Source organism: Sceloporus occidentalis, unplaced genomic scaffold (assembly GCF_023333645.1).
Source record: "Sceloporus occidentalis isolate IW3139 unplaced genomic scaffold, rSceOcc1.0.p SCAF_4, whole genome shotgun sequence".
In the NCBI taxonomy this organism is placed as follows: Eukaryota; Metazoa; Chordata; class Lepidosauria; order Squamata; family Phrynosomatidae; genus Sceloporus; species Sceloporus occidentalis.
The window spans coordinates 198,364,289-198,380,058 of NW_028316984.1; the positions used below are offsets into that span (position 1 = coordinate 198,364,289).

General features: G+C 41.9%; 1 protein-coding gene across 3 annotated transcripts in view; it reads left to right on the top strand.

The window, feature by feature from the left end:
• The window catches only part of DLGAP5 (DLG associated protein 5), a 38,000-nt gene that overhangs the window by 9,649 nt on the left and 12,581 nt on the right, over positions 1-15,770 (top strand). For all 3 annotated transcript variants that reach the window (XM_089522853.1, XM_089522856.1, XM_089522855.1), the window contains exons 4-13: positions 649-726; positions 1,703-1,802; positions 3,507-3,614; positions 5,467-5,537; positions 6,658-6,950; positions 8,325-8,467; positions 9,620-9,749; positions 11,815-11,900; positions 12,360-12,520; positions 13,063-13,158. In XM_089522853.1, coding sequence (XP_089378979.1) covers positions 649-726; positions 1,703-1,802; positions 3,507-3,614; positions 5,467-5,537; positions 6,658-6,950; positions 8,325-8,467; positions 9,620-9,749; positions 11,815-11,900; positions 12,360-12,520; positions 13,063-13,158 — 1,266 coding nt within the window. The remainder of the gene's footprint in view (positions 1-648; positions 727-1,702; positions 1,803-3,506; positions 3,615-5,466; positions 5,538-6,657; positions 6,951-8,324; positions 8,468-9,619; positions 9,750-11,814; positions 11,901-12,359; positions 12,521-13,062; positions 13,159-15,770) is intronic.

Consider the following 15,770-nt stretch of genomic DNA (forward strand, 5'->3'; position numbering starts at 1 on the left):
AGCAGAGTCTTCAAAGCAGCTATGATTAGACATCAAAGGCCCGGTACAGGCAGGCCCTTTGTGGCATGTCCATGACGTGCTATGGTTGTTTGGGGGCGGGGCATGCACACGCCCTTCAGCCCCTGCACATCATGGGCACGCCGCAGCTGTGCGACACCATCCAGATGGTGTGCAGAGCGATGACGTGCCAGCAGCACAGCGTCCAAACAGCACTGCGCTGCTGGCACATCATTGCACTGGCGCTTTGGCGTGACGCAATTTGGTTGCTACGGGGCTGCTGTGGAGCAAGGAGAGGCGCCTCCCCGTTGCCTCTTTTGGCGCTCTGTACCGCGCCAATGTACAATAAAACAATAATAACCATTAATCTTAACTTTATTTGATAATAAGGATAAGAGTAAAATAAAAATTAGCAAGCCATGTGATAATTCCTAAATAGTTGTTCCCAAAATTCTTGTTGAACTTCAACGCCGAGAAGACCACCCAGGTCAGACCAAATCAGGGTTCATGGGGACTTCTAGTTCAACTGAGAACCGTTGCTGTAATGTACCATTTACTCCAAATGGTATGGTTTGCTTTTGTATGTTTCTTGCTAAACACATCAGGTAGGAATAGGTCGTTTACTCACTCTTCTTTCTGGACCGCTTCTAGGAGGCACCTCCTGTACGGGTAACAAGATCAAAGGCGAAGAACCAGTTGCAAGAGCCAGTTAAACCACAGCTTTCAATGGTTTGTTTTATATTTTTGTATTATTGCCCATATTGTTTGAATGTTGAATACGGAATGAAATGAATTTGGCAGAGTTGTGGTTGGTAGGGATTGGCAGAAGGGGCAGCATCTCAAATGCCAGCTGTGCTGCTGATGTGGTCAATACCTGAAATTAAACATGGCTGGGTGAGCCATGAACCTAAAATTTCTGCTATGAATCCCATTTCTGGTTAAAGGTGGAATAATAATAATAATACATTTCTCCATTAGCTGAGAACTAGGGGTTTATTTTTTTGTCCTTGTCTAAATTGTCAACAATTAGACCAGTAATATACCATTTTAACTGACCTGTTCAATGTATGTAATAGTTCTAATCCAGCCCAATTTTTTATTTTTTAGCAGCATCTGTTAGAACAGTGGGAAGAAACTGCAGTTAGAAATTTATTATAAAATTTAGGGTAAAATTGTAATTACAAGTTTGCTGTAATGAATAATATATTTGATATAGCTAGGAAACGTTGAAACACTGGAAGATGTTGCCTCAAAGTGTGGTGGAGTCCCCTTCTTTGGAGGTCTTTAAACAGAGGCTGGATGGCCATGTGCTTTGATTGTGGGTTCCTGCATGGCAAAATGGGTTGGACTGGATGGCCCTTGTCTTTTCCAACTCTATGATTCTATGTGTAACTGAAGCCTTCACTTTGGATGGCTTGCTCTTGAATTGGTTGCTGTTTTCAGTGCTCACTACGTATTTGACAGCAGTGATTTAACAACAAGCCCTTCTGCTAGATACCCGCAACAAGTACGATTTTTCTCTAGGTGGCTAAGCAGGATACTTTCCAAAAGATAGGCCCAAGTCACTTTTTAATACAGAGGGTCATTAACATTCACAATGTGAGTTGGTTATAAACGGAAAATCTGTGAACTCTGGAGGAGCAAAGGTGTGGTAGAAAGCGTATATTTTCTGGGTCCTGACACTTTCTTTGATTTCTCTGTGCAGAAGGCCCCCAGCTCTGCCAGTAAGGGCTTCATCTCTCAAATACCTCAGCAGAAACAGAAGCAGATCTATGTTGACAAACTTCCCAGAAAGGAGACCAAAGGTATGAACCAACCTATCATTCAAACACTATTGGATTAACCCAAACCTTAATACCCAATCTTTCTGACTGGGGTGTGTGTAGAGCAGAGCCTGAGAAACCTCTTTTTAAAAAAACATAAATCCTAAAGTCCCTCAGCCAACACGAGTCACTGGCCAACCTGATTTGAGGAATCGAGGAGTTATAATCCAAAAAAGTCTTACTTGCTATTTTGATTGTCAAACTACAGTGATATTGTACTAAATTGTACTTTTGATTTTATATTTACTACCTTTTCCTGTGAATCTTTGGCCTACATGAGTAAGTGTTCTAGTGTTCTTTTATCAGTGTTATCAAGTACATTGTTCATTATGCTACAGGCAAATAAAACCAATCACAATCACTGAGATTCACTGATGTTCTCTGAACACTGTCATCAAAAGCAAAAATTTTAAATTACTAGAGATTCTCTTAAGAATTTGCTGTCCCACTTTCCCCCTTTCTTTCTAGGTCTTCTTCCATTAGATTTGCCACTGCTTGCAGGGTGGCTGTCCAGTTTAAATGTCACCTACAATTTTGCCACCTTAACCTGTTCTGCCGTAAGCTGACTGCTTTCACCTTTTAGGCTCTTCTGTACAGCAGGCACTTCACAGTCCTATTATAAGCCCTGGCTAGAGTAGCCATGTTGAATCAACTTGGAGTTACTGTGTGTTCAAATTGCCACCAGTCAACAATTGATTCAACTGATCTACTGTCCTTGGAAATGCCCAGTAGGTTTTAGCTATCATGTTCAACCCCATATATTTTATTCACATGAAATGGTTCATTCCCCAGCAGTGAAATGGCAAACATCCTGAGATGGGTTGCTCTTCCCTCTCGCCGCAATAGGTATGAATGGTACAGATTTTTTGAGGAGTGACCTCTAGTGAGAGCAACCCTAGGTAAAACCAGTTTTCATTGCTGCCTCGTGCCTTGTAGGTCATGTTTTTCTCTTGCTCCTCTTTGCTTCACAAGATCTTTCTTACTACAGCAACAAGAAGGTACTCCATCTTCCTTCTATTTTTCAGTGAGACCTCCAAGTGAGAATTTCCTCTTCCATGGGGAGGCATTTTTACCTACTGTGGCCTATTCTGCATGTGCTGAAAATTTTGGGGAGCTCTGTAGTGTCCCAGCTCAGGATGTTCAGCTTTCCACTGTTGAGAAAAGAAACATTGGTCTTATATTCATTTCCAGCAGTGAAAGATGAATATCCTCCCCATCCAGCGTAGAGGTCCTTTGGTCACTGCTGGTCCTGGCTTATTGCACTAATTTTCAACATTTTCTGCTTTTGCTGTGCTTTCCCTGTGTTTTTATTTCCTTTACTTTCTTGAGTTTTAAGTCTTTTGGAGCATTAGCTGATAATTTGACTGGTTTTACCAGGGATTGCTCTCACTCATCAAAGGTCTGTACCATTCCTGTCTGTCAAGTTGAAAGGGATATGCAATCCATCTCATGCTGTTCATCTTTCACTGTGGAAATGAATGTATCACAGGTAAGGCCAATGTTTCTTGTTGTCACTCATTGTCACCAAATGGAGTCCCAACAACTGAACCCCTGATTTATGAACAAATCCCATTGAATTACATGGGATTTAATTCTGAGTAGGTGGACTGCACTCTCAATGCTTTATAACCAGAATGTGAAAGGTTTCAAGCGTGCACAACTTTTAAACCCGTCTACCCATTTCAGAGGCTCCACCAGTTGTCTCCACAACATCAAATGGAAGAATTACAAGAGCAGCAGCTGCTGTTGCAAAGTCCAAAATACCACAGGTTTTGCGACCAGCTACAATTACAGGTGGGTCAGGTGGTATAAACCTCACTTGCAATAATAAATAAATAAATAAATTTTATTTATATTTCCTGCCTCTCCCTGCAGATTGAGGCGGGATCACAACAAAATCAACAGTGCAAAATACAAAGTACAAAATACAAAAAACAATGTATCTAAAATTATAGCAATAAAACAGCCAGCAATATTGCTACCAGTGATTAAAATATCCAAGTCAGCATCTGTTTCCCATGCTATTGAATCAGAAATGAGAGTGTTTTTTAAAATCAACTATAGAAGGTCGGATGGATAAGCCTGCCGGAAGAGATCCATCTTAAGTGCCTTCTTAAAGGCTTCTAATGTGGTAATAAGATGGATGTCTTCCGGTAAGTTGTTACATAGTTTAGGGGCCGTGGCTGTGAACGCTTTATGGGAAGTTGTGACCAATCTAGTTTTTGTATATTCCAGTAATTTCTTCCCTGAAGTTCTAAGAGTGCGTGGCAGATTGTCTAGGGAGAGGCGTTCCCTTAAGTAACTCGGGCCCGAGCCATGTAGGGCTTTAAAGGTAATGACCAACACTTTGTATTGTGCCTGGAAGCTAATCACCAACCAATGAATGGATTTTAGTATTGGAGTAATAGGTCTGATCTTGATGTTCTTTGACCAATCTGGCTACAGCATTTTGGATCAATTGAAGCTTCCGAGCTTGATACAAAGGTAGCCCCATGTAGAGCGCATTTCAGAAATCTAAACGAGAGGTTACCAGTGCATGTACCACTGCTTCAAGGTTGCTCTGGGCCAAGTAGGGGCGCAGTTGGTGTATCAACCAAAGTTGGTACCAAGCACCCCTGGCCACCTCCTCCACCTGAGATGACAACTGTAGAGACGAGTCCAGGAGCACCCCCAAACTGTGAACTCCGTCCTTTAGGAGAAGTGTAACCCTGTCCAGTACAGGTTGGCAAATCTCCATCCCTGGACCAGGGGTACCTTTCGCAAGCACCTCCGTTTTCTCTGGATTCAACTTGAGTTTGTTTTCCCTCATCCAGCCCATTACCGACTTAAGACAGACATTTAGAGGAGAGATACCATTCTTGGTCACTGCAGCAGTCGGAGAGGTAGAGAAATAGATTTGGGTGTCATCAACGTACTGATAACACTGCGCCCCATGTCTCTGGATGGTCTCTCCCAGTGGTTTCATGTAAATGTTAAACAACATGGGAGACAGAATGGCAACCTGAGGGACGTCAGATGTCAGCTCTCTTTTACGAGAGCAGCTGTCTCCCAGCATCACCATCTGGAATCTTCCCGAGAGGCAGGACCTGAACCACTGCAACGCAGTGCCCCCGATACCTAACTCCCTCAGGTGTTCCAGAAGGATACCATGGTCGATGGTATCGAAGGCCGCTGAGATGTCCAAAAGCACCAACAGGATCACACTCCCCCTGTCGATGCCCAGACGGAGATCATCGACCAAGACGAGCATGGCAGCCTCAACTCCATAATCTGCCCTGAAGCCGGTTTGAAATGGGTCTAGAATAATCAGCTTCATCCAAGACAGCCTGGAGCTGGAGGGCGACTGCCCTCTCGATCACTTTGCCCAAGAATGGTAATAAGGAGACCGGTCTATAGGTATTCCTTAACAGAAGATCTAGGGAGGGTTTTCCCAAGAGTGGTTTAAAAAAGTGAGTGCCAAACATGGCTGTAACTCCCTTTGATTCTTTGCCTATTTGTGCTTGTAATACATTGCTTTTCTCGCCTGTAAATATCTGGATGGTGTCTCTTCATTTTTTAAAAGATGCTCCTTTGCTTTTCTGTCGATGAGTCAGTTTGCAGCCTTGTGACAAAGTGCTCAAATAATGATATTTTACTCCTGTTTTAGGTAATCTGGCAAAGAAAAACGAAACAAATAAGGGAAAACAGCAAAGAGGGGTCAAAAAAGAAGAGGCAACAGTAAGCATCTCACTTTAACTTCTGTTTTTTCACATTATAACATCACATAGGTTACTTTGGTATGTTGTAACCCTTTGTGATAGTCTGATGTTTTGTCCAGATTGGCAACAGGCAAAACAAAAAACAGGGAGGGTCTGGCCTTATGCCTTCTGGGCACTGGCTCAATATTCTTATTTGCTGAGATAGTGGCCCGTTATAAACAGAAAGTACGCGCGGAGCGCGTTCTAGGGTTAGAAAGGGGCGGTGCTTCCGCACCCCCTAACCCTAGTGCGCACTCTGCGTGAACAAAATGGCGGCGGCCGTTCTACACGGCCGCCACCATGACGACGTCACGACCGTGCCGCCTCTATACGGGGCGGCGCGGATGTGACGTCCTCGCTCCGCACCAGGGCACTTAGTGCACCCTTAGCGCGGAGCAGGAAAGAGCTCCGTTTTGGAGCTCCTTCCTGGTTTGGTCCACTGGGCGCAGCCTTCACACTGCTGCGCCCAGCGGACCAAAGGAGAAAGGGGCCAAGCAGCCCCTTTCTCCTCCTCCCCGCCGCTGCGGGGTGTCCTTGGGACTTGAAGCCCCAAGGACACCCCTTTCCAGGTTGCGGGGAAGGGGCCTTTTGCCGCTTCCCCGCAGCCTGAAAAGCGGTGGATCGGGGCCTCAGCGGCTGCCGCTCTAAACACTGAGGCCCCGATACCCCGGGGAAAGGGGCGAGTGCAGCCCACCCCAAACGGGCGGTCTGTAACCCACCAGTGATACTTCTCTGATTGTTCAAGGTACACTAACTTTGTTTCATGTAAAGACTTACTAAGTATAATGTGTATAAAATTATTTTCAGGCTATGTGTGTGAGTTGTATGTGAAACGTAAACGAGTTTCATATTTAGACTTCGGTATGTATAGGCTAATATTTCTAATTGGGGGGGGGGGGGGGGAATCCAAAACACTTCTGTACTCAAGCATTCCGAATGAGGGAGACTCAACCTGTAAAAACATCCTCAGATGGTGGTGTTCATGTGGGTGGCTGCAGAATGCATAGATGGATGAGCTGTTCAAACATAGGGTTAGGAAGCCAGTGCCTTACTGACCAGTAAAGTTGTAAAGAAAAAAAATCCCTGTCTTTTTAAACAAGGGGTTGTGTGGAATGAAAGAGAATACTGTCATGGAACCTGTGAAAGAAGAGGTGACACCTCAACCTATTGAAGCAACTGCAAAGGATGAGGATTCCCTTGAGATGGAAAACCTGTCAGTCTTTGACATCCCAGCTCCTGCACCACCAAGGAAAACACGCTCGTTCGCCCCTCAGAACTTTGTGTTTAAGCCTCTGGAAGGGTTGACCACCTACAAAGTTAAACCAATGTCCCCTTCCAGAGCAGATGTGTTCCTGTCACCAAGTCTTTCTTGGAGTCCCACAAATAACACTAGGTAAGAAGCCTGCAGCTTAGACTTTCCTGTAAGATGTTTTAGAGTTGGGTTATCCTTAGTCATGTAACAAATCTTATTGTTTCATTCCTGTTGTCTGCATTTTTGGAGATGCTTTGTTTCAGATCAGATGCTTGCTTTTTTTGCTGCTGAAGGTCCTTTCCTATGTCATAATATGATTATCTTCCCAGCTTTTTCTATTTCTCCTATATATCTGATATGATCAGTTTCTAATTTCACTTTAGAAGGCTGTGTCTGACTCCAGGAATGTTCTTACTAGCCACCTGAAGCAGTTGCTGTTTAGAATACTTAGGGGAATCATAAGGTCCAGGAATCCATTTTTAGGGTTGAGATGTCATGTCAAGCCAATATTGTGGGTTTCTTGGGTGATCTCAGTATTTCCAAATTTGAATTAAACGGAAACAGTGTGAAGTCGCTTTGGTAGCTGAATTGATTCTCATTTGCTTGCTTTGTTTTTTTGTCACTCATCCTAAATTTATTATTCTTTTAAGAAAAAAACCTCTTTTCTCCTTCCATCTTTGCTCTCATTGCCATCCTTTGTTACTTTGCCTTGCTCTCATGATTCTAGTGGGGGGAAAATTGAATGCTCCTCCAAAGGAAGAATGGAAACTATTCAAATTTAGAGTACAGCTGGCTTTGTGTTAGAAGAGAGATCCATTCTGGGACTCTTCATGTAATACGATTTTTGCATATAATCAGGAATCCTATTTTTCTTACCTGAAATGAATGGCAAAGTGTTCTCTCTAGGCATTTTTTAGGTCCTCTAGCACAATTTTATGGTATGCTTCAACTGAGGGTCATATTGCAGGACCTACAAATGCCTGAGGAAAACACTTCTCTAGGCATTTGTTAGTCTTCAGTGGAACTCTGTGATCAACTTCCAGTGGAAGCATACAATAAAATCATGCTGAAGGACCTAGAAAATACCTAGAAAGAACATTTTTTCCAATCTTGTGTTATACTAACTTGCATAATTCTGTAATCAAATATTACACAAAACCAGAAACACCTCAAATGACTCAGATCATGCCCTGCCACACTGAAATCAGTTCATCAGATACAGTGGGAGGGCACTGCCTTGCCATTCTCTAAATGGACAGTGGAACCTATAGGAAATCCACAAGTTGGGCATGGGTATAATAGTACCCTCCCAGTCATGTTACTCTAAGCAACTGGTATTGAGAGGCACAGTTCTTCTGATACTGGAAACGATATACAACCATGAACAGTAGCTTTTATAACCCAGTTCTCCATGAATTTATCCAATAATGTCATTAACAACTTGAACTGCTGAAATGCTGCAATAATACACACTTTGAATGGATGTAACGAGTAGGTTATTGTTGTTTTTTCTAGTGAGGTCCCTAAAGAAAGTGGAAAAGAAACAGGACCAAAGGATTGTGATCCAAAATATAAGTTCTTTGCTTTTCCTGAAGTGACTGAGGACATCATCACTCAGGAAGATCAGTTGCCACTGGAATTGCCTACAGTTGAAACAGGTGTGTCAGAGAACCTTTGTGCTACTAAGAGACTGCGCTATGAGCCAGAAGTCCCCATTTGAGGTCTTTCTCTCATTGTCAACTTACTAAAGCAAGATTTGATTCTCTTGACCTTCAGTAAACTTATGGCCACAATCCAGTTGGTGCATTTATGTGATGGCATGTTTCGTAAGCAGTTGCACTTTCCCCAGGATTATATGTTGGTGGTGAAGGAAGGAAGACAAACTTGTTGTTATCATGTGGAGGGGTTCCCCCCTCCCCCCCAGACTTCCAAAATTAGTCCTCAAGAGTTAGGTGGTCTGGGGGCCTTGCACAGTCACCTAGCCCATGGACAAGCAAAAGTACCTTGATTCTGAGGTACAAACATCCTGGAGGCCAGGAACTGGAGAAATAGGTTTCTTGGTACAACTGCTTTCAGTACTGCTGAGTCTAAATCCCTTCCTTTGCTACTGTTATGCCAGTGGCATTATCTCCTGCCCTCTTCCACCATCAACATATTTACATGATAGGGTCTTTGCCCAAAACTTTACCTTGATGGATCACTGTGGCTCAGAATGCAGGATATCATTCTCGGCCTCACTGATCAACCAGCTAAAGTACACAGTCCTAAGAAGCCACTTTGACTGTATTACTTTACAATGCAAAGAGATCAGAGAGCAAGTAGTAAATGTGGCCTTTCTATTAATCAGTGTCAACTTTACGAAACTGTTAAAGCCTTCAATAGCCCTCCCAAGGTACCTATGCTGAGATTTTTATAATATGCATCTTATATAACAGACTTTCAATCAGGTATTCAGCTCAGAATCCCTCAATTGGTGGGCAAAGGTTAGTCTTCTGTTATATACAAACTTCTGCAGCTTTCCCAGGAAAATGTGTGGGCTGCTTTTACCCTCCCTCCCCCGGAGTCATTACACCACACAAATATTTTTCCCTACTTAAAAAAATAGACTCACACTCTTAGAAGTAAAATTCTCATTTAAAACAGTTTCCACTTCCCTGAACCTTATTTTGTTCAAAAGATTTTTTAAAAAAGGGAAATATTCTTCAGATTTCATGGGTGGAAGAAACTGCACTGTGTTATGAGGAGGAAAGTGTAGCCCCTGGATCTGCTAAACATACCTGGCCTGCTGTAAAATATATTTTTCTCTCCAGCATCTGTTCCTGAGGAGGTGATGGAAGGTGTTCCCTGTGAAAGAGAGACCACTCGGCTGCCAACAGACTCTTGTACAATCCAACTGACAGAACTGGCAGGGGAAGCACAGCATGATGTGCCCTATTTCAGGTTTGTAGAAATTGACAGAAGGGTATAAACTGATAAAGTGAAGTCATTGCTTGAGCACTTCAGACAAATAAATGTCTTTCATACAGATGAACAGATACTTATCCTGAGTTTACCACCTTCCTTATAGTAGAATGTTTATGCTAGCTGTTCCTTTAAAAATAAAAATAAATAAAGGAATTCTGTATGACCTTTGTGACTAACTAAGCAGGTAGACTGGAGTCCACAAAAATTATGATAGAATGTTTTTTCCTATGATACAGGATTCCTTTATATCTGTTGACACAGACTGACATAATTCTTTCTTTCAATATTGCTCTTATAGAGATTTATGACCACTGTTAATAGTACAGTTGCCATTTTTTGTATCCCATTTCACTCGGATAATGCTTTCAATATCATGTATACTGACCTGGATCCACAATATTGTGCTCCTTGCATCTGCGGAAGTGGATTTTGATCTAGGAAAACTCATGCTAAATACATGTACTGGTTTTAAAGTGCCACAAGACTCTTTTGAGGAATGGATGTCTCAGGCCTCTTCAACATGGTATATCCAAAATACATTAAATTTAATAAAATACCATGAGAAATAATGCCAGTGCCCAAATCCATTTTTATTTGCCTTTTGGATCAAAGAATGCCAAGGCCTGTACCCACAGCAGTCTGTGAGCAGAATGGCAGATATTAAATTCCCACCGGCACCGCTTTCTGCAATGAGTATGAATAAAGCAGTTGGTATAAAAGGTCCAGTTCTTGCCCTTCATGCTGGAATACATTCCCAAGCCTTGTGGGAGCTTCATTTCCCATGTAATTCCTATAAGCTTTGGTGTTTCAGTGAGATTAATATGCTAGCATCTAATTATAATTTCAATTTTCTGCTAAAACCCAAATTAATTGCAAGAAGCAACTGTTGCTAATCTTAAAGGGATTGATTATGGGGCAGAATCAGCAAGTTCTGCCTGAACAGTAGAGAAAAGAGAGCTTGGAAAATTGTTTTGTTTTTTAATGGCTATAGGTTCCAGGCTTCCCCAGCTGGCATGGCTAGTGGCCATGATGGCTGCAGGATTCTGGATGCTACATGCATAATAAAATGCTGTAAAATAAAAATCCCTTCACTTTGCCCAGATTTGGAAGAGAAGCAACAAGCAATGAAGCTGTTAGTCTCATGGCTATCAGCATTAAGTACATTAAGTGATATGGTTCTATCTGGTTTGAAAGTAGGGAAGAGAGCAAAATTGACCCTGGACTAGGAATTGGCTGCGTGTATGGTCCTTTAAGTCACCTGTTAACCCAAGACACCCTCTTTAATTTCATAGGGTTTTCTTAAGCAAGGAATACTCAGAGGTGGTTTTGCCAGTTCCCTCTTCTAAAATATAGCACCTTGTATTCATTGCTGGTCTTCTGAGCCAAGTACTAACCAGGGCTTACTCTGCTTGGCTTCCAAGATCAGGCAGGAGCTGGTGCATTTACTGGATTCTAAATCCCCACTTAGTCTGAAAGCTTATTGGATGGCTGCTTTTAACTGAGATGTTTTTAAGCAGCTTATTATTACTGTATTTTAATACAGTGGTACCTCGGGATACGAAATACCCAGGTTACGAAATTTTCAGGATACGAAAAAAAATAATTTAAAAAAAATTTTCCGGGTTAAGAAAGTTTTTTCGGGTTACGAAAAAACTTTTGGTGCTTTTCTGCGCGATTTCACACGGAATCGCGGCTTTTCCCCATTAGCGCCTATGGGGATTCGGCTTGCGAAAGCCTTTCGGGTTACGAAATTGACAGCGGAACGAATTAATTTCGTAACCCGAGGCACCACTGTACTGTGTTTTAAATTGTTTTTAATGTTGTCAACAGTTTAATTGCATTTTTGGTAAAACCTTTTGTTTGGTTTGCCATACAAATTTTAATTTGTTTTAATTTGTAAACAGTACTTGAATGCCAGGTGTTTTTTTTTTTTTTTTTTTTTTTGCAATGAGGGAGGAAAGGCAAGATATCATTAGGTTTAATAAGAATAATTCAGTGCTCTTATGGCTAAGATATGTGTCTGTGTGTCTTTTTAAAATAGAAACATCCTTCGATCCGAGACAGAGAGGCTATCATCACAGTGTCTTGAATGGGATGGAAAAACTGAAACGGATATCCCAGATGATGGTAAGAAAAGAAATACACTGGTGCCTCGGGTTACGAAATTAATTCGTTCCGCCATTCCTTTCGTAACCCGAAAATTTCGTAACCCGAAAAATAATCCGTTAGCACTGGAAAGCCTATAGCTGCACTTTGCAGCATTTGAATTTCGCGCCGAAATGAATTTCGTAACCCGAAAAATATTTCGTAACCCGAAACAGTTTTTGCCAATCCAACTTTTTCGTATCCCGGAAATTTCGTAACCCGATCATTTCGTATCCCGAGGCACCAGTGTATAGATTGTGGCTTGGAAAATACTATCCAGGTTAGAACCGTTTGTAAAACTCTCCTGATTTCGGCAGCCAAGTGGCTTTCCTTATGGCACTTCTAAGCAATAATAATAATAATAATAATAATAATAATAATAATATAAAAACAAAGATATCAGTTATAACTTAACATGTAATGAAACATATGTTTCTGCAGCAAAAGATCTTGTCCGCACAACCATTGGACAAACCAGACTGCTCATTGCTGAACGATTCAAACAGTTTGAAGGACTGGTGGATAACTGTGAATTTCAGCGTGGGGAAAAAGAGACAACATGTACAGATTTGGATGGATTTTGGGATATGGTGAACTTCCAGGTAGGAATTCTGAGTTAATTTTTTACTTGGCAGTTCAGCTTTTCAGTCTGTGCCTGGATGGAGGCTGGGAGATCATGCTTGTGTGTGGAGGTAACTCAGATTCTGCAGCCAGAATAAGATCATAAAGAAGCAGAATCGTCTTAAATATGGAAAACATGCCAGTTTTTGACAAGGCTGCAAGGCACAAAGCACTGTTGGGAAAGTGGTACTTTTCAGCTTCTATCCAAATGCCCTCTTGGCTTCTGAGGTCTTGCCAAGTTAAATGCTAGCCTACTGCGTGCATTAGAAAAGCATTTTCTTAACCAGAGCAGAGGTTCTACAGGGACAGAATTATGTGCCTGAGATTGCATCCTCCATGTGTGTAGAATTTCAGGATACAACCCTCTCTTTACAGTTTCTTTCTGGTGCAATCTAGGTTTAGCCCTGTATTTAGCCACAAAAATTCAGTATGCATTTCAAGATCTTTTTGTCTTGTGATGTTGCTCTGTTCAAATATATGAGCCTGTTGCTTCTGCAGTTCATTTTTGTTTTGATATCTCTAGATAGAAGATGTAAATAAAAAATTTGAGAACCTGAGAAAGCTTCAAGGGAATGGATGGCAAATGGCAGATGATGTCCAGGACAAGAGGCCCTGCAAGGTATGAGACTATGGCCTGTTACAGACCGCCAAAATAAAGCTGCTTCGGGTCTCTTTGGAGGCATGCTGTTTAAATGATGCATGCATCCTAAGAATCTGGAAGCTTCACCAAAGCTGCACTCCAGTGCTTAGGAACGGAGTGTGGCTTTGGCGCGACCTCCGGACTCTTTGGACCCATGCATCATTTAAACAGCATACCTCCAAAGAGACCCGAAGCAGCTTTATTTTGGCAGTCTGTAACAGGCCTATGATTCTGTTATTTGGGTGCTCATCTTGTGCAGCAGGGAGCTGGAATGATTTTTTGTTTTTATTTTTGAAAGCAGCTGTCACTGAGCTTCTGCAGATGGTTGCTAAAAACAAGCACAAGTCTCCCTCCATTTCTTTGGGAACAGAGATTCTGTTTAATGCAGAATGCATTTGTTGTTGTTTTCATTTTCCCTCCTTTTTCCCAGTTCAGGACTCAAGGCGGCTTCCACCAGTTACACTTAATTAAAATTCTCAGCATACAAAAGCTAAAAAGTAATTAAACGTTAAAAACATTAAAATTAAAAAAAGAAATAATTTTTTAAAAATCTGTTGGTGATGCTTTGATTATGAGTTCTTGCATAGCAAGGGGTTGGACTGGATGGCTCTTGTTGTCTCTTCGAACTCTAGGATTCTAGGATTTAATAAAAATTCAGCACTTTATACCCAGCACACGTTCCCTTAAAAACCAGTTCTCAAATGCCTGCCGGAATAAAATGTTTTTCACCTGTGTGGGAAAGATAGCTAGGAGGGTGCCAGTCTCACCTCTCTGGCCAGCGAGTTCCACAGCCTGGGAGCAGCCACAGAGAAGACCCTCTCCTGTGTTCCCACCAGAATATGGCCCTTCAGATAATAATAATAAATAATAAAACTTTTATTTGTATCCTGCTTTTCTGCTGCAGGGCAATCAAAGTGGCTTACATGTTAAAATAGCACCAATATACAGTACACAATACATATACAATACAATATCTACCTCCCCGTAAAAAAATTAAACATAATACAATTATAATTGATCTGTTAAAATAGAGTATTGACAACAGTACAATAGTCCAATGGGCAAATTGGTGGAATGCTACATAAGAAGGGCAGAATTTATTCTAAGCTGAGTCATTCTATTCAGGGAAGGCCTGCCGGAAGAGATCCATTGTAACAGCTTTTTTAAAGCTGTCTAAGCATGTGATTTGATGGATCTCTTTCGGCAAGCCATTCCACAATCTGGAAGCAGTTGCAGAAAATGTCCCCTGGGAGGTTGCAGTTAGTCTGGTCTTTATCAGCTGCAATAAGTTCCTCCCAGAGGACCTGAGGTTGCGGGGTGGATTATACGGATGTAGGCGATGCCTTAGATAGGTTGGACCCAAGCCATGTAGGGCTTTAAAGGTGATAACCAACACCTTGTACTGTGCCCTCGGGCTGAGCCATATAGAGCTTATAGGCCATAACCAACACTTTTGAAATGTACTTGGAAACGGACTGGCAGCCATTGGACCATAAAGTTATACCAGCGGACTTATATCGATGGGGAGAGAGGCAGGCTGTCTGTTAGTTTCTTGCTTATTCTGGTGGGGTAGTGGAAGTCTATTGCAGGCAGTTTGGGAAACAGCTAGCATAAGGGGATATTGGATACTTCCTTACACAAGTGTCTAGTACAGCCTGATGTAAAACGTAAAAAGTAAAATGCTGGTTAAAATGTAACCAACAATTAGGCCAGCATTAAGCCCCTGAGGAGTTGGGATATGGATTGGATTTCATGGCTGAGAGCTAGTGTTCCCAAAATTACATGCTGGGCCCCAGTACCAAGAGTAAATAAGTAAATAAACTTATCCTGCAACATCCTTCACATTGATCATTAAAAGACATTTATTAAAATGGCCTGTGTAAATAGTCATTCTGCAATTGCCCACTAGAGGGTTATGCTTCCCATACTGACGAGGTACTAAACCAGTTGCATGTTTCCTGTGTGTTGTTTCGGACTTATAACAACCCTAAGGGAAATTTATTATGGAATTTTCTTGGCAAGATTTGTTTGGGGAGAGGATTGCCATTGCCTCCCTGAGACTGAGAGCATGACTAGTCCAAAAATCACCCAATGGGTTTCCATGGCTGAGTGGTGATTTGAACCCTGGTCTCCCCAAGTCCAGCACTCAAAATACTATAGCAAACTCTGGACTCTTTAAGCTACAGAACATGTATTGTTTTAAATTTTGTGTACACCGCTTTGATCTTCTGGAAAAGCGGTATAAAAATAAATTTTGTTATTATTATGTACTGGAGAAAGGCTGTAATGACCACTAAATATTTACAGAACAAGCTGTCAACCAAAGCAACCAGTAAAATTCCATGGTTTGTGGCGAGACCTTAAAAATTGCTATTTGCTGTTATGTGCCTTCAAGTCGTTTCTGGGGCTGAGAGTGTGTGACTCACCCAAGATCATCCATGATTTCCATGACTGAGCAGGGATTCGAACCCTGATTTTCAGAGTTAAAAGTCCAACACTGCAGCTCAAACGACTGCACCACACTTTCTCTCTAAAATGGCTATAGACTATAGAATTGCAGAAGGCTTGAATTGCCAGGAAGCGGGGAAAGA